Source organism: Alosa alosa, chromosome 12, assembly GCF_017589495.1.
Source record: "Alosa alosa isolate M-15738 ecotype Scorff River chromosome 12, AALO_Geno_1.1, whole genome shotgun sequence".
Taxonomy (NCBI): domain Eukaryota; kingdom Metazoa; phylum Chordata; class Actinopteri; order Clupeiformes; family Clupeidae; genus Alosa; species Alosa alosa.
In genome coordinates, this window is record NC_063200.1 from 15373703 (window position 1) to 15397563 (window position 23861).

At 41.5% G+C, this 23861-nt stretch overlaps 1 protein-coding gene and 1 long non-coding RNA gene across 4 annotated transcripts; both read left to right on the forward strand.

Moving 5' to 3' along the window:
- The first annotated feature begins 4180 nt into the window (after positions 1-4180).
- LOC125304139 lies at positions 4181-10188 on the forward strand. 2 transcript variants are annotated; one of them, XR_007195200.1, is made up of 8 exons: positions 4181-4945; positions 5076-5177; positions 6610-6743; positions 7509-7568; positions 7813-7899; positions 8633-8719; positions 8811-8881; positions 8989-10188. It is a non-coding gene; the product is annotated as an uncharacterized LOC125304139 (long non-coding RNA). The 2 variants fall into 2 exon arrangements; XR_007195199.1 differs by lacking the exon at positions 6610-6743.
- An 887-nt stretch (positions 10189-11075) lies between these two features.
- On the forward strand, positions 11076-22672 carry eri1 (exoribonuclease 1). 2 transcript variants are annotated; one of them, XM_048259801.1, is made up of 7 exons: positions 11076-11877; positions 14060-14238; positions 17024-17240; positions 17499-17582; positions 18140-18249; positions 20367-20481; positions 21687-22672. In XM_048259801.1, exons 1-7 carry the CDS (start codon positions 11797-11799, stop codon positions 21927-21929), a joined length of 1029 nt encoding a protein of 342 aa, XP_048115758.1. In that variant the 5' UTR covers positions 11076-11796; the 3' UTR covers positions 21930-22672. The 2 variants fall into 2 exon arrangements, with proteins under 2 accessions (XP_048115758.1, XP_048115759.1); XM_048259802.1 differs by lacking the exon at positions 11076-11877 and adding an exon at positions 13736-13760.
- Positions 22673-23861: the final 1189 nt, after the last annotated feature.

Genomic DNA, 23861 nt, shown 5'->3' on the forward strand with positions numbered 1-23861 from the left:
TAGTTTGGGGGCATAATGGATAAACGCAGCTTCTCCACTTTGTTTGTGGAGCACTTTGGGTACGATTAAAAGATTAGAATTGGATGATCTAAGTTTCCTTTGTGGTTGATAAGATATTAAAAGCTCAGAGATATATGAAGGTGCTATGCCATTCAGAGCTTTGTAAGTAATTAACATAACCTTAAAATCAATTCTATAGGAAATAGGGAGCCAGTGCAGTTCAGCCAACACAGGGGTGATGTGTTCTCTCTTCTTAGTCTTAGTTAAAAGTCTAGCCGCAGAGTTCTGTATGAGTGCCAATTTCTTTAGATGTTTTTGGGAAGACCAGTGAAAAGTGCATTGCAGTAGTCTAACCTGCTAGTGATAAAGGCGTGAATTAGCTTTTCTGCATCTTGTTGAGTTAAAAGGGGCGCACTTTGGCAATGTTTCTCAAGTGGAAATAGGCTGTCTGAGTAACTTTACTGATATGGGGCTTAAAACTTAACTCTGCATCTAAGATGACACCGAGGCTTGTTACTTTTGGTTTGACCTGGTGTGCCAAGTTCCCCAGATTACTAAGAATAATATCTCGCTTTAGTTTTGGTCCAACCAGAAGTACCTCTGTTTTGTCATCATTTAGTTTCAAAAGTTTTTGCTCATCCACTGATTAATGGAGGTTAGGCATGCAGTGAGGGAGCAAAGGCCATCTGGGTTAGTTGGCTCCACAGAAAGATACAATTGGGTATCATCATGTAGCTGTGGAAGTTTACATTATGCTGACTTATGACGTTTCCCAATGGGAGCATATATATAGAAAATAGCAGGGGACCAAGGCAGCTCCCTGGGCCACACCAAAAGGCAAGTCATGTTTTTCAGATACATGATCTCCTAGACTGATATAAAAATCTCTGCCAGTAATGTAGGTTTGAAACCAGTTTAGAGCATTATCAGAGAGACCCACCCACTTTGCAAGGCGGTGAATTAGGATGCTATGATCAATGGTGTCAAATGCCGCACTCAAATCCAGAAGAATAAGGATTGAGACTTTGTTTGAGTCGGTAGCTAGTCTGAGATCATTGACTATCTTTACTAGAGCCGTTTCTGTGCTGTGATTTGATCTAAAACCTGATTGGAATTTTTCAAGGATACTGTTTTCGTTGAGGAAATTATTTAACTGATTGCAAACAACTTTTTTTCAAGTACTTTGCTCAAAAACGATAGATTTGATATAGGCCTGTAGTTGCTCAGATTGGTATGGTCAAGTTTTGACTTTTTTAAGTAAAGGTTTCACAACAGCGGTTTTAAAAGCAGTTGGAAATATACCTGTTTCTAATGAGGTATTTATTACCTTGAGAAAAAAAGGGAGCTAAGCCTTCATATACTTTTTTTTGAGGAATGTAGTAGGGATTGGATCTAAAACACATGTTGAAGAGCCGGTTTGAGTTATAATTTTACCAAGCTCAGATTGAGTAATAGTGCTAAAGGACCTTAATTTTGGGGGCTGTTTTTGGGTGTACTATCAAACATATTACTTGTGTTACCAATAGCCTCCCTTATAGAAATGACTTTGTTTTTGAAGAAGTCTGCAAATTCTTCGCATCTTAGAGAGGATGCCTGACTGAGTGTGTCAAAAGGTGTTTGATGCAATAGCCTATCAATGGTAGAGAACAACACCCTAGAGTTTCTACTGTTTTCAGCAATTACCTTAGAGAAGTGGTTCCTCCTCTCATTCGAATAGCTCTATTATAATTTGCAATTTTTTCTTTTTAGAATGGCACGGTGAACCTGTAACTTAGTTTTTTCTCCATGTTCTCTCAGCTTTCCTACATGATCTTTTTTAGATCATGGATATTTTTCGTTCATCCAAGGTGTCAGTTTGCTACAGGGCCTTTTTTTTAGTCTTTTAAGGGTGCCACTCTGTCAAGCAGAGCCTAATTCACGATTAAGAGCCTCTACCATTTGATCAATGGGATGATGTAAAATATCTAAATTTATGGAGTCTATAAGAGCTATGAACTGCTGTTCTGCTCTAATGTCCAAGAGTCGCGATTTGATTGCAATTTCGGGATGAATTTTTGGAGTATGTAGTACAATATTAAAAAGATACACAATGATGATCAGACATATTTATATCATTTACTGATAAGTCTGTGACTTCTATCCCTCTGGAAATGACTAGATCGAGGGTGTTGCCAAGGTTGTGGGTGGGTCCTGTAACATGCTGCTTTAGCTCTAAACTGTCCAACACATTAAGGAACTTACTGGCTTTAGCATCAGTTGTCTTATTGACATGAATATTGAAGTCGCCATTTACAATTATCCGATCATAGCTAGTGATGATGAGCGACATAAGTTCAGAAAACTGGTCGAGAAAGCCAGTCCATAGTTTAGGAGGGCGGTATAAGGTTAATAGAAGTACAACTGGGTCAGCCTTCAGAGTGAGGGCAATATACTCAAAGGAAGCGAATTCGCCAAAGTTGACTCGTGTGCAACTATATTTGTTTGAGAGAATGGAGGCAATTCCACCACCTCGTTTGCCTTGTCTAATTGAGTGGAAGAAATTATAATTTGGGGGACAAGTCTCAACAAGAACAGCTTCGCTGTCTGAAGTCAGCCAGGTTTCAACAAGAAACAGAAAATCCAATTTTTTTTTCACTAATAAAATCATTGATTGCAAAGGTTTTGGTAGTAAGTGCACCTATATTTAGTAAACCCATGTTAGCTGAAAATGCCTCTGGCTTTTGAGGAATATGCTGAGGTATGGAAAGAATATTTGTTAGGTTTCTAGTTTTAAATTTGTCTTTTCTTTTTACTATACGTTGGGTAGAAATCAACGTTGGAATAGAACTATAAGCATAAGTCATGCTATTGCATGACACAGCTTGATCTATGGTAGTAGTATTGTATGTTACCCTGCAGAAAACATTCTCAGACCCATCCACATGTATAATGCCATTCGAATCAATACCTGGGGGGGCGTGAATCTGTAATATTTTCTACAGAATGTCAATGTCTCAGTGTGGACGCTATGTTGTCAGAGAGTAGCCTGGCTCCATGTTGGTTTGGGTGGAGACCATCACGCTTCAGCATACTGGGCCTCTCCCAGAACAAGCCCCAGTTGTTGACATAGGGGATGCTTAGGGAAGCGCAGTAGCGTTTGAGCCAGGTGTGGAGATCGAACAGTCTGGACCATCTCTCAGCACCTTTTCTGTAGGTAGGGAGAGGCCCAGAGATGACAAAGCGTTTTTCTGTGCCCATCAGAGTGGTGATGAGAGTTTTGTAGTTTTCCTGCAGTGCTACTGACTGCTTATCTCTGATGTCGTTAGGTGCCCACGTGTAACGATGATGTTGTTGACCTTGGTGTGGCGGGCCAGGATGCTTGGGAGTTTCTGCTGGATGTCAAGGACCTTGGCACCAGGGAAGCAGTAGACCTTGGAGGGACCGCTACATGATGGGGGAATGCAGAGGTCTCTAACCATGGAACTGCCGATGACCAGGGTGGAGGTTGATGAGGTCCGGGGGGGGGGGTCGGGGGGGCGCCGACTTTGAGGAGGGACCAGGATGGTTGTCTCGGGGCTGGAGGGGCTCCTCATCCTCGGTCAGAATGGCATAGCGATTTTCCAGTCGTATAGGTTGGGCTGGGCCTGAGTGCCGTCCGGACCGTCTGCCGTGCTTGTGATGCTTGCTTCTACGCCATGGCTCAGGCTGGTGTGGAGTGGAGCTGGCCAGCAGAGCAGGCTTGGTTCTCAGCAGAGGCCGGGGAGAGGCAACAGGGACAGAAGTTGCATTAGTGCATGGCATGGTTAAAGTATTGGAGGACAGAGTGAAATCAGGGCATCTGGCATTTGTATGTGTAAGAGAGGTAACGTTACTTACGGAGAGAAAGGTGTCGAGGAACTGTTCATCCTTCTCAATCTGATGGAGGGTCGCTATTCTGGCTTCGAGTTCCACTATCTTTTCGCTGAGAAGGACGCATGAGTCGCAGCCTGGTGCACAGCTGAGGGGAGGCATCGTGTCGCGGCGAGGGCTCGCCGGTGTCAACTGTTTTTTAAACGTTTGTTTGCTAGTTGGCTAGCAACAGCGATATCGTGCAGTTCCTTGATAACTCGAACACAGGTAGCGGGTAAGTAATCTGAGAAGATCTCACTTTTATATTGAGTCACTAGTTTTGAGAGACGTTAGAAGGAATTTGATGCTTTCTTCTTCCAGATATCGTTTCCTTGGCCCGGTATTATTTGCAGCCCTTGATACTGGCTTAACGTTTAACGTTAACGTAATGGGGTTATGTACATGTTGGCTATTTGAGTTAGTCTCAGCTCCTGATGTAATAGTAATAGTCTCCACCACCTGGTCTTTTTTGATATTCAGAGCTTTTTCTTTGAGTTCTTTAAATTTGCTCTGAAATTGAACGAGACTTGCTTCAGTTCCTTGTACCATTACAGTCCCATTATGATACAGGTTAACTGTCACCTTAAAGTCCTTTGCCCCCTCTAGTGTAATCTGTCTTCCTCTGCTGATGCCTCCTTTTCTCACACATTTCCAGACAGTGCAGAGGGTGGTATGCCATACTGTGGGGTGATTTGTGAAGAACAGGAGGTTACACAGGACCTTGTTGTCATCCAGTCCCATGTAATCGGAGATCAGTGCTTCTGGATGTTCTCTCATGATGTTTTCTTTCATTATTTTCTTTTCTTTGGCTGTTTTTACAGTGTTGGGATAAGATATTTCCAACTCATCATCATTTGTGAAAAATGCCTCAGCCTTAGCCATGTTTTCTTCTAATCCAGCATCCATTATGATGTCATTAAGTGGCGGTTTGGCTAACTCTTCCAACAATTAGCTTCTTGTAGGTTTGATTTCTTGATGATTTTTTGGCTTTTGAAAATTGACTCAGAGGTCTTACCTTGACAGTTTGTTGCCTCTGTTGTTTCTATTCAACTTCCCAATAAAAACTATTACACTTTGAGTAAGTATAACAAACTTTTTCTGGCAAAAAAATTGTAGTTTCAGGAGCTAATTTTTCTTGCTGCCATTTGTCAAGCAGAGTTTTAGAATATTCTTTCTTTTACTGTCTGCTGTTGCCTGGTGACGCTTAGCCTGGGTGGTGCTAGCCGCTGGATGTGGATGTCCCCGCCCCGTCGCATAGCCTACAAATACCGCTGTGAAAAAGCAGCGTGTGCGGCGGCAACAGGATCGGGGTAAGTGAATGTAGTGTTGAAAGTTTCAATTCATGAATTATCGAGATTAAAGTTGATATTATGTGTAAACTTTATTCTTAAAATTTCGAGTTTGATGTCGACACGTAGAGATTAAAGTCGGCATGATATTTCAACTTTATTCTCAGAATTTTGAGTTTAAGGCGAGACACGGCAGGTGTAAACATCGCACTGGTAAATTTAGAGATTTTGAGCTAGTATGTTACCTTAGCATGTATTCTATCACACTACTACAACAAAAAAGTCCGATTTACACATTTAGGTGTTTATTTCATTATATTGTGTCTACTCGCGCCTGTATATTTCTCCTTGCATGCACTCCCGCGACCGTGGTCCAAAACATATCATGTGTACTACCGTTGGAAAGCTCTGTTTTTCCTGTATCACGCTATGTGATCCATATATGGACACTTCCTTTGTATCAGCAACCAATCGCGAAAGTTCAAAGGCGAGTCTAGGCTGAGAACGGAATCTCATTGGCTGTCTTTCAAGGCTGTTTTCTCAATGTGAGTTTTCTCTCACACTCTGAGCTCAAAAAGTTACATACACCAAACTTTCTAGACTTATGCCTAACTATATGTCGAAGATTTCTACAGAGGGGTTTGTTGATATATTATTCCTAGCCTGACTTACATGACATTTTATGCCTAAAAACATGGAAAAAATCGATTTTTTAGGGCTAGTGACATAATTTTCTGATTTACAGGATAACAAAAGTAGATATTCATAAATCCCTCTGTAAATGTTTCCCCATCTAATATCTGAACACAATGAAAACATCATTTTGAACCTAGCTGTATCCAATGCTCAGGTTTCGTGCCTTAAAATGTATGCAAATTAGCGCATATTTAATTAGATAATGCCTAATTTGCATATGTAAACATTAAATTACAGCAAACTTGTAATACATTTTTTTCTCATATTAATGTAAGTAATCAACTGGGGAAGTTTCATAGTGATATCTGCTTGTTAAAAATTTTACCCTATTCACCTGTAGTGTCTCGCCTTAATGTCAACATGTCGACATTTGACCAACAACTCAAAATTCTGAGCAATATGAAGATATTTTGGTCCACTGTCTATTTTAGTTGATGCTTAGTTGAGGAAAGTCTTTGAGGAGGGATGAAATTAAGTTTGCCATAGGACAGCGTTTTTCAAACCCCTTTCTACCCACTACTGGGTCGCGGAGACATGCCAGGTGGGGCGCGAACTGACGTGAAAAACAGGGATTTTTACATTTTTATGTTTTATCTGTAGCCTAGGCCAAGGTAGAACCCGATGCGCAATGTGTTATTCATAGGGAAGCGCTCGTGTCAAGGCAGCTTAGTCCCGACCTGAATGAGATTTTGAACAAGGTTGTGAGGGTGGTGAATTTCATCAAGACCCGGCTCTTAAACGCGCGTCTGCTCCGCAGTTTGCGAGGAGATGGGAGCTGACTACACAGCTGTTTCACAGCGAGGCAATTGGTGGCTTTCCCGAGGTGAAGTGCTGTCGCGCTTGTTTGAGCTCCGTGTCGCCTCTTCTTGGAGGAAGAGCGCATACGAATCTGTAAGCACGTTCACTAATGAACAGTTCTTGATGAAGCTGGCCTATCAGCGATATATTTGGAAAGCTCAATGAGTTAAATCTCTAGTTAGGCTACAAGGCAAAGACAAGCACCTACCTTCCCTTGAATTTCCCCTGGGGATCAATAAAGTATCTATCTATCAATCTCTATCTATCTCTATCTCTATCTAATGCCTTTGAGAATCTGAGTGAAATCGTTGAAACGTGTGATTCGGGAGCCACTCCATGTATTAAACAGTAGGCCTACATCACATCCCTGCAAAGTTTGTTTCAAAAAGATTTCCCAACCAGCAGTGCTCAGTATGACTGGATTATGGATCCATGTAATGCAGCATAGCCTATTTCATTGAACATATTGTACAATGATGTAAAATATTGGCCTGTGCTTGCTAATATGTTGCTGGAAAACTGAAATATGTGTTATATATGAAATATTTAATTTACAGTGGCACATTATGTATGCATTTTTATTGATATTATATCTGCAGCACCAGCTGATTTTAACTCTGCTGAAGAGGATATATTTAGAACTTGTCGTTATTTCAATAAATTTGACAATTTTAAGCTTGATCTACTTTCTTAGAGTGATGATGGACAGGTGGGGCTCAGAAATGCCCCCTTGATCAAAGTGGGGATTGAAAGAAAAACCACTGCCATAGGGAATTCTTCATAGGCCTTCTTTGCCACCATTTTTACTGATTGTGCTACAGACTCTTTGGATCTTAGATTGTTTGTCCCCTCCTCTAGACTCCTCCCCTTCTCTCCAAAGGTTTTCTGAAGTTTTTTGCAGCTGAAATGGCAAACCAGGTGGGTGCCTTTTTCCAAATAATGATCTTGTGGACTCAAAAAACCTTCTGTGGCAGTCAGATTGGGCCTAATGTTCCTAACCAACTGAATGTATGCATTTTGTCTTAACATAAATGTATTTTATTTAAAGTTAAGTAAATGTTATGCACTTTGTGTGATGTTTAACATAGTAAATTATTTAAGCATTGTTTGTTGCCATGTGAATGCATGGAGCATCTTTATAATTGAAATAAATATGCTGCAGGTTCCTATTCCATGTGTGGACAACCAACAAGGGTGTGGTGTGAAGGTGTATGAGGACAAGACATTTTACAACTCTCCTCTTCCTCAGGTAGGAATGTGTCATAATTAAACCTGGCATAACAGGTAGTGTTATACCACTATGTGTAGTGCATTGGAAGTACAGTGGAAATACAAATCTACGTGCAAAAGTTGTCTCGATAGGATAATGAACAAACTTTATATATAACCTGACCAGGTGTCCTTACACTTTTATTTTCAATTAGTCATGGCAAACACTCCAAAAATGCTCACAGGCCTCTGCAGGCCTAACTAAATTATTCAGCTCAGGATGTCAGTGCAGGTGTGCCTTTACAAATTAATAATGATAATAGCCACTGATTAACTACAGGTAGTGACATCACTGAACCCCCATCTGTCAGACAGTGCTTTCCCTACCATGTGACCTAACCTATCCTAGCAGTCTGCATTTGTTCAATGATTCCACTCTACATTAAAAGCACAACATGCATGCTGTGTAAATCCAGTGCTGGGTTAATATTTGAGATGAGCCTTCTCCTCTCTGAGGAGATGGAACCTTTACATTCCCTGCGATTTCGCGGGCATAAACAAATAACAAATAATCATTGGCTGAGTATAAAATTCAAATAAAAGCAAACAAACAAAGACATTTGATTGGTTGACATGTACAGTATTCCACCACTACACAACCATGACAAACCCAAAGCATTGTGGTCATTGTAGTGACGGTCAAACGGTGCAGTAACAAACACTAGAAACAGATTCCACAGGTGCTTACAAAGTCATAACAAACATGATGTCAGATCCCTGTGCAGGTTGTGGACAACCCAAAAGGGGCTGATGTTCTTGTTTACTACGACAAGACTTTCTACAAGAGCCCCCATTACCAGGTATGGACACCTCACTAATTACAGTGTGTTTCATAAGTGTCAGAGCGACAGGCCTGATATTCTCATCACTTTCTCTCATCACTGTCTCCAGGCAAACAGACATGGTCGACTCAGCACAACTTCAGGAACTGTGCCATTTTTCCAGTGATAAATTATGAAGTGGTATGTGTCAATATCTTAATATGTATTTCTTTGTTCAATCTGACATACCTGTAATAGGACTCGTAGTTATCAAAACTTTTAAAGTTCACACTCTGCCCATCTCACAGAGATCCCTTCACAGTCAGACCTGCACTTCCTCCAGATCTCTATGGTTGTCATGGTGCTACTGCCTACCAGCCATCAGCCTCAGTGGTGGTGCCCCAGCCTTTCTGCTGCAACCAAGCTCAGGAACAAATCCACCTTTTTCTCAGCATGCACTGCTCTACTCTTTCATACTGTATTTATTTTCTATACTTTTTATTATTTTTATTATTTTATGCATAGTGAAATGCTCTTGAAGCCTGTTCTTTTGGCGATGCGTTTTGCCAACAAAGGTTGATTTGTTAGTGATTTTGTCTTTGATTGTAAATAGGCTGGTTGTTGATTGGCCGCTGTTATGAAATCCCCTACTTGTAGCACAAGGAATTATCTCTCCAGTGTGTATTTGAAATATATTTATTGTATCCTGTTTAAATTATCTCTGTACTTATTAGAGCCACCAAAGTGCCACTTTCCACACCTCCCTCTACACTAACACTTCTGTGACCTCTGACTGCACTGGCTGTCCACTAGACCACTGTGTTACTGCTTACACTGTCTACACTGTTTACGAGCTATATTAGCCGATATGTACAACCCCTTACTGCAAAGCTATCCTTGCACTGCTGCTATATCTTATATTACTATATTTCCATTGTTGTGTGTGGTGTCATAAGCTACTGGGACCTTGAATTTCCCCTTGAGGATCAATCAAGAATCTATCTATCTGTCTGTCTATCTGTGAAACAGCATGAGCCTCAAGGATGCTGAGTAAAATCTTCAATGTGACCAAAACTTGCTCAGGGTATAGGCTTTCATTAAGAAGTCGCTTAACTTGTTACAAGTGTACTTTTTTCTACGACACATGTTGTTCTCAGCTTTTTATGTTCTGTTACTTTCCTTAAATTTTATTTTCTAAGAGTTGGAAATTGACCATAGAAGCACAGCCCAGTCGTTCAGCCTTAGTCAAAATGTTACCTGCACTCCCTGTATCTTCCTAAATATCACGAGGAAAAGCAAAAGAGAAAAGGAAAAGAGACTCCAATCTGGGCGTTGGGAGCGTAGTGGTTAAATTATGCTATAGCTAGAAAAAGTTGTGTTCGATTCTCAGCTGCCACCGTTGTGCCCTTTATGTTCCGGGGAGACTGGCCCTTCTAATAGTTTAAATATGTAAATAGCTTTTGATAAAAGCGTAATATATAAATAAATATATATTTCTTTCAGTCTCATTCAGTCTTTTTAAAAGTGTCAATAACTGAAAGTTTTGCAAGTCTGGGGTATGATCTCCTTCTGGGGGTATGATGATCTCCTCCCATAGCTGCCAGAGTGTAACAGAATCAAAGATCCTTGATTACTAGCAAGATAGAGCAACGTAATTCGTTACTATGGGAGCAAAACGGGACAGTTCCGGTCTGCATAAGTGGGAGTGTCACCCTACGTCACTAAATAAACTTTCTCTCTTAATAAGCAATAAGAACAAATAAACATAATTGTGTTCACAGTATTATTGTATATAATCGTGTATGATACCAATGAATCATTCTTTAGGACATGATATGAATAATTTAATTAGTCATGTGAACCGAGCTAGCTTGCTAGCTAACGCTAGCTTAAAATGCTATACAAGTGGATGGGAGTAGCTATGGCAATAGTACAGCTATGCGCTAACAAGTGACTAGTTGAAGGACTTCGCTTAAACTTAATATACTGTTGCAAATTCACTTGAGCGTAAACTATCCACTTTAACTAATGTCAGTAATGTTATTCAGCTAGTTGTCATTTCAAAGAAATTACACTTCTCCGTTTAAAATGTTACCTTAGCTAAGAGGCTAGCTAGCATGCTAACAACCGGACAGTAACTGGCAGCAGCATGGTCTGATATTAGGTTATTTTATTACAAATCCGAACACTAAAAAATTACACTTTTAGGCTTGAAATGATCCCAAACACTTACAGATTATGACAAAACTTTCCAAAAAAAACTCAACAAATCCAGAAAGACATAATGACCAATTTATTGGTAAAATTCCACAAGTCTCCATTGACATTAGTGCAGCGAGGGTTTACTCTGGTCTGCATAAAGGGGGATTTCCCCCCCTCCCCCTTGCAATAATCGAACGCGGAAATTGTCGAACGTTTGCGCCTCTCGCTCCGCTTTAACCCTCTCTGACAGAATGTTTGCTCGGTACACTGAAAACAGAGCAAAAGCTCCCTGATCACACCGATACTCTTATGCCCATCATCACATGTGTTCTAATTCTAAATCTAATTGTCCTATCGAGCTGGTTTCAACATGCACAGGGAACAGGCCAAATTCGGCGTGAAATTAAAATAGGTGTATATAAGGCTTATAACATTTATCCAGTAGCACAGACCCCTTACTGTCTCTATGGCACAGAAGTCTGTCAAATCGTGTCAAATAGAGAGTAATAATGACTGAACGACAGGTGCTTGTTGATGTAGTGACAAACGCAGGCCTCCCTGCCGAAAGTTGGCCCTGTTTCATTTTTAACGTTGGAAAACAGTGGACGTGAAATTAGAATACCAGAGGAAGACTCGCTTCCTCTGCATGTTGTTTATCATCATTCCCCTAATTTCAAGTTAAGTAAAATGCCACTTAAAATCAAAACACGATTTCAGACTATTTTCTCAGTGTGTTTATAACTGCGCCGAAAGTGTTACAGCAAGCTCATAGTTAACCCTTTCCGTGGTTAATCTCTGCGCCATTGCTCTGCGAGCTCGTGGTATGTTTACGGAGAAGGCGCGCGCGAAAACCTTGGAACCCAAGAGCCCGAGGAAGGAAGGGGGTTCAGAACATTAATTGTCCGCACTTAGAAATGGAAGAACAGAAGGAGAATATCCACCATCAACCTGAAAATAAGAATCCAGCTGAATCTGGCGTCCGTGACATCTCCCTTGTAAGTAAATGTGAGCGTTTTCGTCATAAGTGTCTCTTGGAAATCAGCAGTTGGGGAAATAATGTTGGACAGGTCACGTTGACGTTAGCTAACTTTGTCACTTGGCTAACCTGCTCCGCCTTAACAATCTTTGCTGTTACTAAGCGTGTCAGATTGAATTTACGAACGTACCCCAAGCAAGCAGATAGCGGTTTTCTGATTGAATGGCCCAAGTGTTCACGATGTTTTCTGTATGTTGATTAGACGTTTCAACAGTCGTTTGGCATTGGGCTAAGTAACGTAGAATTACCACTGTCATTTTAGCGTGGCTGTGACTGTCTCGTCAGATACTCAAGAACACGTCATATCAACTGTTGTCTCGCTTAAGATTTGTTGTCAAAACATGGCAGCATATTATAATTTAAATATTTTGTGTTATTTGGCTTTATACATAGTCAGTGTGTTCTTATAGTATACGTTCATTTATAATTTAAACTTACTACTTTGGCTGGCTAGTCCTGCTAGCTGTTTGTTTACATTCAGACACATGTAGATAGATAGATAGATAGATAGATACTTTATTGATCCCCAAGGGGAAATTCAAGGGTCTCAGTAGCATACAGACATCACACACAACATGCACTTACAGCAGAACTGGTAAACATAAGTATAAGTATAAACATATAACTAAACTCCACTGTACAACAAAGACAGTAGAAGATAAGAAAACTAACACAACTAAATATTAAATACACTATATAAATTAAATTAAGAAAGTCCACTGTGCTTGAGGGTGATCAAGCATAAGACGCTTGTAGTGACAGGGCCGGGACTGGTAAGGTGCTAACGGGAGTGAGTGTCATGGTGAAGGTCCAAAAAGTAGTCCAACCATAGTCCTTTAGTTATGTGTGCATGGCAAGGTGCTCAAGAGAGTGAGTGTCATGGTGAAGGTGCAAAAAGTAGTCCAACATTAGTCCAACAGTAAGGTCTAGAGACCAGCATAAATAATATGGACAAATAGGAGAGTAAAGTATAATGTAGACAAGGTAAAATAAGAAAAACTATTTCAGTGCAAGAACAGGTTGAGGTAATAGGTTTATAGCCATTCATTCATTCAGTATTGTAGCAGAAGCCTGACCGCAGCCATTGATCATGTGTGCTAATATAGCATGAAAAACAGTGTAGCAGTAAAACAGTAGTGAAAACATTAGGCTGTGAACATTAGTAAAACAGTAGTAAAGCAGTAGTGGGCAGTCAGTACTCAAACATGGAGAGGGTGGAGAGGCAGACAGACTAAGCAGAGAAGTCTATCTCTCCTCTTCCCTTTAGTGAGGCATTGAACAGTTCAGTGGCCCTAGGAACAAATGACTTCCTCAGCATTTCAGTTGTGCATGGCAGTGAGCGAAGTCTCCAGCTGATCAAGCTCTTTTGGTTTTTGATAGTGCTGTAGTGGATGACATTCATTGTCCAAGATGTTGATCAGTTTGTTTAGGGTCCTTTTGTCAGATATTGAAGTGATGCACTCCAGTTCAGCTCCCACTACAGAGCCAGCCTTCCTTACCAGCCTGTCAAGTCGCCCAGCATCCTTCTTCTTTGTGCTTCCTCCCCAGCATACCACTGCATAGAAGAGGGCGCTGGCCACAACAGACTAGTAGACCATCCTGAGGAGCTTGCTGCACACATTGAAGGACCGCAGCCTCCTCAGGAAGTACAGCCTGCTCTGTCCTTTCTTGTAGAGTGCACCAGTGTTGGCTGACCAGTTTATTGTCCAGGTGGAGACCCAGATACTTGTAGGTGCTTACCACCTCCACATTGACCCCATCAATGGAGACTGGTAGCAGAGCGGGTTTTGACCTGTGGAAATCCACCACCATCTCCTTGGTCTTTGAAGTGTTGAGTTGAAGGTGATTGAGTTTGCACCACTGCACAAAGTCCTCCACCAGGCTCCTGTACTCCTCTTGCTCGTCCCTGATACACCCCACAATTGCAGTATCATCACTTCTGCATGTGGCATGACTCGGTGTTGTAGCAGAAGTCAGATGTGTACAGGGTGAACAGGACTGGAGAGAGCACAGTTCCCAGTTCCGGTGCTGCTGATCACAGTGTCAGAGAGGCAGTTCTTCAGTCTGACGAACTGGTCGCTCGTATGTCATGTAGCGAACGTCTGACGTTTAATCAACACAATATCGGTTCTTCTCCTCAGATGAAAACTGGTTGCCCTCCGGGTGGCAGTACGGTGGATCCGGTGCCAGCTATATCACCTTCGCACGGGGAGTTCAGCGACCCCGTGTACAAAGAGATCGCTCTGGCCAACGGGCACATCAACCGCATGAGCCGGGACGAGCTCCGTGCCAAGCTGTACGAGCTGAAGCTGGACACGAGGTTAGAGCTGCGCCTGTGTTATGGGATGTGTTACAGGAAGTGCAAAACCTAGTGGATAACCTGCAAAAGCACGTCACTTGCTCAAAATGGATAGTCCATTCCTCAAAAGCAAGTATTTATGTCAATGAAACTGCCAGTGTCATCAAAATGAGAAGTCTTGACACAATTGTTTTTGAACAAGGTAGTCAAATGGCTTTGTCATGTTTTCTTTACGACAGTTTATGCTCTCAGTGTTTTCCCATGCAGAAAAAGGTCAGAACTCGGTGACACTACCTGAAAATGCTCAAGACAGCACTATACAGTACTTGTACAGCCATTTGAAAACTACAGTAAAGTTACAAATTGCTGTAGTTAGGGGAGTAAGTGAGTACAAGACACTGAATATGTACGTTTCCCTGTTTTACTGTATATGCTCTTTGCAATTCTACAGCATTGTGACAGAATTTGATAACTAGTTCACCAATTTTGTATGTAATGACTCAAGCAGCCGTGGGGCAGCCGTGGCCCACTGGTTAGCACTCTGGACTTGTAACCGGAGGGTTGCTGGTTCGAGCCCCGACCAGTGGGCCGTGGCTGAAGTGCCCTTGAGCAAGGCACCCAACCCCTCACTACTCCACCAGCGCCGCCGTTGTAGCAGGCAGCTCACTGCGCCGGGATTAGTGTGTGCTTCACCTCACTGTGTGTTCACTGTGTACTGTTTGTGTTTCACTAATTCACCGATTGGGTTAAATGCAGAGACCAAATTTCCCTCACGGGATCAAAAAAGTGAATATACTTATACTTATACTTAGCAATGAAATTAAGACTATTAGTTTTATTTGGAATGACTATTCAGCATCCATAAGTATAGTTCATTTTAACTGACATGACAAAGCAACTGATACATGTTCAAAAGCATTTGCAATTTGTTCAGATGAAGGAGAAATTGCTACTATGATGTGCACAAATGACTAAATGTTGTGGAGGTTGAACTAATAGTTATGAGAATTTTCATTCTGATCTGAGAAAAGCACCAAAGTGACTGAGAAAAACTGTAATTGATATGGGTGGGTGAGAAACACATGCAACAGGCAGGCATCACAGCACTTCTTGAAAGTAGGCTGTTTGTGAAAGGGCTATGACCCGATATGGGGCTGTCAAGATTATGGGTAATCAGATATACTGTCTCCTAATCAGATTCTCTCTCTCTCTTCTGGTTAGGGGCATTCCCCTCTACACAACCACAAAGATCCCCAGATGTTTTGGATAGGAAGGACATTTTCTAAAAACATTATTTGCATCCATTTGTCTCCAACTATGTGTAGCCTAGTAATCAATATTTCTATGATATTATAAATCAATTAACCCTAACACTATAAACCATCCTCAGGAAGGAAGATGCTGAAAAGGAAAAATGCCGTTTTTTGCCCCAACAATTACATTATGTTTGTATGGCCATATACTCTCTATGCTGGTGAAAAAGACTGACATGGAAGGTTAGCCTAGAAATCTAGACACAATTTGCAGCCAGGGTCTAGCAACTCTCTATTGGCTTGCGATCTGGAAAAACCAAACTTCGGTCAGGGCAATCACATTGTGTGTGGAGTCGGTGGATGGGCTTAACCAGTGCTGTAGTCTTGTTAGCTGTAGTGGATACACTGTGATGTACGGTAGTAGTTAGCTGTAGTCGGTATACTGTGATCAAATGTTAATACGTATCCTTGCCTATTTTAAGTGGGTATACTGAGATGGTGATGCTTTTTAAGTGGTGGGGAAAACTAGCACGAATTAAACACTTTTTAATTAAACGTAACTTACAAAGACATCGTAAAACACTGACAATGTTTCAGCTCTGAACAAAACCGCTCAGGAGTTAATTAAGCAGAAGTTGAACGTGGGTTTTGTTTCATTCGTCCCTCCTGGCTGAGACAAATGAAACAGCATGGGGGACGAAAGAAACATACAGCTTAAGCTATGTAAACTCCCCAGTTCCCACAACTTCAATATTCAATATCATGAATGGTAGGCTATACTGCATAGTCATGCATATCACATAGACTACACCATGGGCTTAACATAATGACGGCAGAGTTGCGACGGTGCCGCGTGAATTCCCTGCTACTTGAAAACAAAGAAGATGGATGCTGCTGCTGGCGAACAGCGGTCTTTGAATTGCGACTTGTTAAGCATTTTTTTAAGTTGGCAAAAGTTTGATCAACCAGCCAACTAGCTCTGCTGATAGGAAAACGCATGGGACTCATGAGTTGTAGCGCTATCGTATTGCGTGCAGAGGGACAAAGACAACTGTTTATCCCGCCCCTCGTATTGAGCACTGCCAATGGTGAGTTCCCAGACCCTACATCTTGATGGCTAATGGAAGGTAGTATCTTTCAAAAAAGAATAGGCAGTATATGACTGCAAATTATAAACCTATTGGCCTTGTTTGCTCATACTGTAAGTGGCTGATACCCATGCAGAAAAATAATGATAATGACCGTGACAATGACCACAACAAGAATGCATAAGAGACTTGTGTAAATATTTTACACACATTTTTATTTTTTGTGCTGGGATATTGTACAACAATATTGAAAGTTGTTGTAAATCACCTTGGATAGCAATCTCTGAAGTGTGGAATTTTATTAATTTAACGTTGGTGCACATCATTTTCAGCATGAGAGTGGAGACCTACAGCTGCAGTACAGCTTACCTGATGGCACTTTCCAATCCTCTCTCTCTCTCTGTGTGTATGTGTGTGTGTGTGTGTGTGTGTGTGTGTGTGTGTGTGTGTGTGTGTGTGTTTTAGAGGTGTGAAAGACGTTCTGAAGAAACGTTTGAAGAGCTACTACAAGAAGCAAAAATTGACGCTCTCGACAGCAGAGGCAGAGAAGACCGGCACGTTCTACGACTTCATCTGTGTGGTCGACTTTGAGGCCACTTGTGAAGAGAGCAACCCTCTGGACTTCGAGCACGAGATCATCGAGTTCCCCATCGTCCTCATCGACACACACACACTGGAGATTGTGAGTGGGTGACGGAAAATGCCAGTGTTCCATGCATAAATATTTCCTTATTCTCTCTATTGGTCTGTCTGTTGTTTGTTGGCATGTTGATGTAGAGTATGGATAATATATATGATGTGTGAAATGCCCTCATGCATTCTAATGTTGCTGTCCTCCAACAAGTGGAAGAAACTGCAGTAATAGCTGCGTTAGCTGAGATTCGGGTTTTGTGCCTGTTTGGTGAGAGGTGGTTTGAAGCGCCAGGTCGTTCTGTTTCAGGTCGACACCTTTCAGGAGTATGTGAGGCCAGAGGTCAACCCCAAGCTGTCGGATTTCTGCGTTCAGCTAACCGGGATCACACAGGTGAGGTGTTCTGTGCTAGTGCAGGGGTTTTCAACCACTGCTCTGTGGCCTCCTGGTGGCCAATGAGGGTATTGCTGGTGGTCCCTGACCATGCATTTATTATGTAGTTTCAGGGTGACACTCACTATTTATTATTCAGTGGTGGTCCTCAGGTAGCTTCCTTTGTTAGAAAGTCCCTGGGTCACAATCAGTTGAAAACATGTTCTACTGCTGTATAATGTGCAACATCAGAACTCTGGAGACAGGCTGGAGCAGAGTTGGTATTTAAGCGATAATGATTAAAACGTGTTCATGCGTTCAAATGTGTAAAGGGTGTGCTGCAATAGTGTTGCCACCTAAATCATATCACTTTAGATAAAAGCATTAGCTAAACAACACCAACTGTACTTAAATCCTGAAGAGTATGTACATGTCCACTCGTCACTACACACGTTTCATAGACGAGACAATTAATTGTTAATTGCTTAGTAACAGTTGAATTCTACAATTCAAATAATTATTTTGTTTTAGTAAGAGTCCAATTTTTAACCAAACATGATTTATATAATTATTTTTAGAAAATGGTAGATGACGCAGACACCTTTCCCTCGGTGCTCCGGCGAGTGGTCAGTTGGCTGCAGGACAAAGAGCTCGGCACCAAATACAGATACACACTACTGACAGATGGGTAAGCACAGACACACACCAAATACAGATAAACATTACTGACAGCACTGACACACACCAAATACAGATAAACATTACTGACAGCACAGGCACACACCAAATATAGATACACACTACTGACAGCACTGACACACACCAAATGCAGATACACACTACTGACAGCACTGACACACACCAAATACAGATACACACTACTGACAGACGGATAAACACAGACACTCACCAAATACAGATACACACTACTGACAGATGGATAAGCACAGACACTCACCAAATACAGATACACACTACTGACAGACAGATAAGCACAGACGCTCACAGAATACAGATACACACAACTGACAGACGAGTAAACACTACTGACAGCGCAAATACACAGTCCCTATAGACAGATAAGCACTGATAGACAATTAATAATACATCTTGTAGAAATCACATGTACTATACTGAGGCCCCCCAAATTCCTCTAGGTTCTGGCCAAGGTCCCCCTTTTGCAAGATGTCTTATTAAACCCATCAATGATACTACGTCAAATGTAAAAATAAATTAAGCTCATTCTCTATCTGTTTAGCCATGGAGCATACAGTGTGTAAAAGATGCATTTGGGGCTTTTCTGCTTCATGAAAGCTGTTATTCCACTGTTATTCCCAGTCATAGCCACGGCTCGGTCTGAACACACTTTCACAGAACCAGACCAGTCAAGTCCATTTGCCTTATTGTACTCGTCCAAAACTTGAAAAATATCCATCCCTTTGGCTCTTCTTTCAAAAAGGTGTCCATTTTAGCAGAGCTAGCCACTTAGTTTAAACTCTGTGGATGTCATGGAGTTTACGTACTACACGAACAGTTTACGTGATAATGAAGGTGTTTGAATACTAGCCGGTAACCTCCCCTGGTAGGTCCCCCCTGTGGTTTGCAGCTGTGTGAAATCTAATCAAAATGCTACAGTCTACCATCAGATTATTCAGTATAGAAGGGCAGCAACAATTAAAGGGGAACTTGGCAACTATTTCAACTTAATAAACCTGTTTAGTGACCTGTTCCGGTGAAAATGGTGACTTTCCCCGCTCCCCCTAGCGTCCCCATGTGGAAAACCAACCTTGCAACGTTGGGACTACCGTCCCGGTAAGAGAAGTGAGAAACAAGAAACGTGTTTTAAATCGTGTTTCTTACCTTATTACATCCACATTATTCTGCCGAACTTATGCTAACCGCTTCGCTAGCTGTAAACAACATCCCCTCCTTAGCACTATTGAGAGGGCGTTGCTCTGCTGAGCACATGAAAAATTGTGCCAGTAGCATCGCCGGTTCGAGTCCGGCTTGATGCTTCGTTGTCACGCGGTCTCCTGTCGGGGCAGCCGTGGCCTACGTGTTAGCGCTTCGGACTTGTAACCGGAGGGTTGCCGGTTTGAACCCCGACCAGTAGGCACGGCTGAAGTGCCCTTGAGCAAGGCACCTAACCCCTCACTGCTCCCCGAGCACCGCTGTTGTTGCAGGCAGCTCACTGCGCCGGGATTAGTGTGTGCTTCACCTCACTGTGTGTTCACTGTGTACTGAGTGTGTTTCACTAATTCACGCATTGGGATAAATGCAGAGACCAAATTTCCCTCACGGGATGTGCTTTTATCGTTACTTTTTTCCACAATTTGAGATTTCATAATGCACAACTTCTTCAGCAGAGGGGGGAAATATAGCTAATCCTTCCAAGGGGGATTTTAATCAATTTGTCAACTATTTCATTAATCAACAACTTTTTTAGTAATCAATTATGCGGTGTGGAGGGAAAAGCTCTCTTTCCAGCTTAACATTTTTATATATATTTTCATATTTTCTGGTTTACTTACTCCTGTGTAACCGTGAAATTTAATGTCTTTGGTATGTTGACAAAACAAGGTATTTGAGGACATCATCTTGGCTGGGAATCTTGGACATTTTTTCACCATGTAATCAATTAATCAAGAAAATGATCAACAAAGAAATATATCAAAATAATAGTTTTTCCAGACCTACAACTGAGTACAAAACACAGAATACACAGTGTATTTGTATATTTGATAACTTGATTTGAATGAGTCTGATGGGAATTATGCATCCTGAGATTGCAATTTTTTCCCCCAGATCTTGGGACATGAGCAAGTTCCTCAACATTCAGTGCAGAATTAGTGGACTCCGATATCCACCCTTTGCCAGGAAGTGGATCAATATCAGAAAATCCTATGGGAACTTTTACAAGGTATGATTGTGATTATGAAATTGTAACTGTCATTATATATATAAAAAAAAGATTAACATTTCTGCATGACATGATGTGCATTTCTGAGGACATTCTTATACTGAACACAGCAGTTGACACCACTAACAAACACACACTGGGGGGGAAAAAGACAAGAGAAGAAACAGCCAAGCCAAAAACCAAACACATAAAAACATCACACACAAAAGAGAAGGAGAGGGGAGTGACCGCTGAATTACCGAACTATCACTACACTATGGTCATGAAATGTTAGTTTTCTGGGTATAAAGTAAATATCTGTCTAATGTAGGGATGCACCGATACTGTATATTGGCCAATATCGGCCTGTTTTCTGCTATGATTTTAAATTTTTCTACTCTACTAAAGGCTATAAACCCAGTAAACAAACAAAGAAAAAAATATTGGTATCAGCATTGGCTATCGGCCAAATCGGCGGACGCTAATGTTGTTAATCTGTCGTAATCACATCAGAGGTCAGAAGGGGCAAAGAAAATCGAAAGGCTTTTATTTTAAATCCTTTGTTACAAATATGCCTAAAATATGATATTTCTAATAATTTAAAATAAAATAAAAATCCCCCACTTGCTGTCTCGTGATCCCAGGGTGGGCCCGGACCCCTACTTTGGGAACCTACTTTGGGAACATAACCATAACAAGTATGGCACTCAATAGAGACCTATGCCAAGTGCTTCCTCCATCAGTGAGCTTGGTTGTTTAGTTAGTTGGTTGGTTAGTTAGTTGGTTGGTTGGTTTGCTAGGTGAACAATTGTTTTGAATAGTGAATAGCGGTTTGTCAGGTATTATTACGATACAATTACACAGTCATTTTTTTTTTATCAACAGTGAGCCAAATATAGCTTGGAGACTTTTTTGTCCTGGATATTGCAAAGAAATATTTATGAGATTCCTCACATGAGTTGCCATCTTCCTGTTTCCTTTTGGTAACTTATCAGTTCAAGAGAACTGCAAAGATTCAGCCATGTCAAAGATGCTTCAAAGTATAATAGTTTCGTCCTTGGCCCATGTAGGACATTTCCACCAAGTTACATGAAACTTGAGCCAACTTTTTAAAATGTAATCCTGCTAAAAAAAACTAACTAACTAATGAATCAACAGGCATGGGTAAAAACATAATATCCTTGGTGGACATAATAACCATAACAACTGGTGTTCTGCTCTTGCAGGTTCCTCGTACCAATACCAAGCTGAGCAGCATGCTGGAGAAGCTAGGGTTGCAGTACGAGGGGCGGCCCCACTGTGGTCTGGACGACGCGCGCAACATTGCACGCATCGCCCTGCGCATGCTGCAGGATGGCTGCCAGCTGCGTGTCAACGAGCACTTGCACGAAGGCCAGCTCCAGGGTGTGCCCAGCTCTGCTCCGCCTGAGGGTGCGCCACCCCCACACAACCCCAAGGGTCGACACTAGACCCGCCAGGACAGGACAGGGCCTCGGAGAGATCCTCACTCAGAGATCACGGAGTCACTGCCTTTACAGGGTTCTCATTGTGATGTCATAGAATTAGAATCCATTACGATTTGTCAGCACATCAATTCTCTAGTGCACAGATTGTGAGCTCACAAAAATGGAATCCATTATTTTCCCTATTGTACTGATTGTGACATCAAAGAAATAAAATCCCACTACTGAGAAAATGAAGTAGGAGAATAAAATGCTTGCATCTGAGATGCAGATGAGGGCTCAGGATAATTCACCTGCCCCTCACAGCATGGACTCAATCAGGAACAGCTGCTCTCTGCTCTTCCTCTCTAGCACATGTATCAAAATATCTGTCCCAATAGAGCTTTCTATTCCATCCTTTTCATCATCCCTTTCATGCGGTGCCTTGAAAAAACATGAGGACTGACATTTGTGATGAGTTTCCAGGCATTCCAAGGGGGCTGCAATCTTTTGAACTGTGGTCCTACAGTTGTGTACACTTGTGTATCACATTTTGTGCTCGTCTGGGCCTGAGCGGTGACCGCTCAGATTCATGTCTTCTGTCGTCTTTCTTTGCCATGACACTCTTATGTCGATGGAAAAGATAAATATTGCGATTCATATAATGTTTTGCACAGATAAGATGGATTACACAAATGCTTTTTTGTTGATCTGTCTTGCCTCTTCAATAAATACATTGCCCATACATTTTTTCATGGGTATTTCATGAACCATTTTTCGTTGGGTATTTAATGGGTATTTCAAATATACACTGAAGAGATGTTAAATTCCTCGTGCTATAGGGTACACACAGCGGCCAATCTACAACCAAGCCTATTTACCATCAAAACCAAAATCATTAACAAATCATTAACAAAAACATCACCAACCGAACAGCCTTCAAGAGCATTTCACTGGGGTTATCAAGCAGGCATCTTCCTTCATAGACGTTTTATTGAATTGGGCCCACGACACCTCCAGAATGCTCAACAGTGGTGTTTGGTGTCCCAGACTCACCCTCCTCCACACTCATGATGGGTCCTCTACCAATAAATACCGGCAACAAACCAAACCAGACAGCACAAAATACAAACAGGCTTCACTTGCCAGTGCGTATGCCTCATTGATGTGGGCTCTAAGCGAAGCTAGAAGCCTAATCGCCCAGAGAAAAGAACCAAACCAGGAACAATGTATAAATAAATGCATTAAGAGAACCATTGCCTAAATACTGATGCATCATGGCCATTTCCATTCGATTTTAAAGCAGCCCATCACCCATATAAAAGATTACATAGACAAAGGACAACTTCACATATTGAAACTAGAGTTCTTCAGTCAGTCTCAACCGTGACATAGAGACCATAGTGCAATATTCAAACATTACTTCAAATTCAATCACCAAAATACATTCCAACATTAGCTGCTTAAACTATAATACAACTGCATATCATGTGCCATGTGACCAACATGGGTTATTCTAACAATGCTCAAACACTCTCTTAGTAGTGTGGTATCCTTTTTGTAGACAATATGAGGATGCTCAACTGATCTGTGAAGCTCTCCTGGAGGGCATTCTGAGTTCATGGTTAGGTGACAGGTGTTATTCAGAGTAAGTGGTAAATCTCATAATAGATGAGCCCTATATAGGTTTGTTTCTACAACACCTGGCAAAAATTATGGAATCACCAGTTTTGGAGGATGTTCATTCGGCTGTTTTAGAATGAACAATGAAGCCATAGGGTTATTCTATTACAGGCATGTCTGGCCCGCGTTCAGATTTAATACGGCCCGCAACTTTGGTTTTACAATGTATTTTAGTATCACCCTTCTCATTAGTTTCAGTAAGTTACCTGTTTCTTGGACAATCTGAAAAATATGCTCTTGGATTTATGGCACGTGTTGTACTAATCTTTTGAATAA

Bases quoted from the DNA above. Each gene is read 5' to 3' on its own strand.
- eri1 (XM_048259801.1), top strand. From the start codon at position 11,797: ATGGAAGAACAGAAGGAGAATATCCACCATCAACCTGAAAATAAGAAT. The intron at 17,241-17,498 runs GTGAGTGGGTGA...GTTCTGTTTCAG, and splicing joins ACACACACACACTGGAGATT to GTCGACACCTTTCAGGAGTA. The intron at 18,250-20,366 runs GTAAGCACAGAC...TTTTTCCCCCAG, and splicing joins TACACACTACTGACAGATGG to ATCTTGGGACATGAGCAAGT.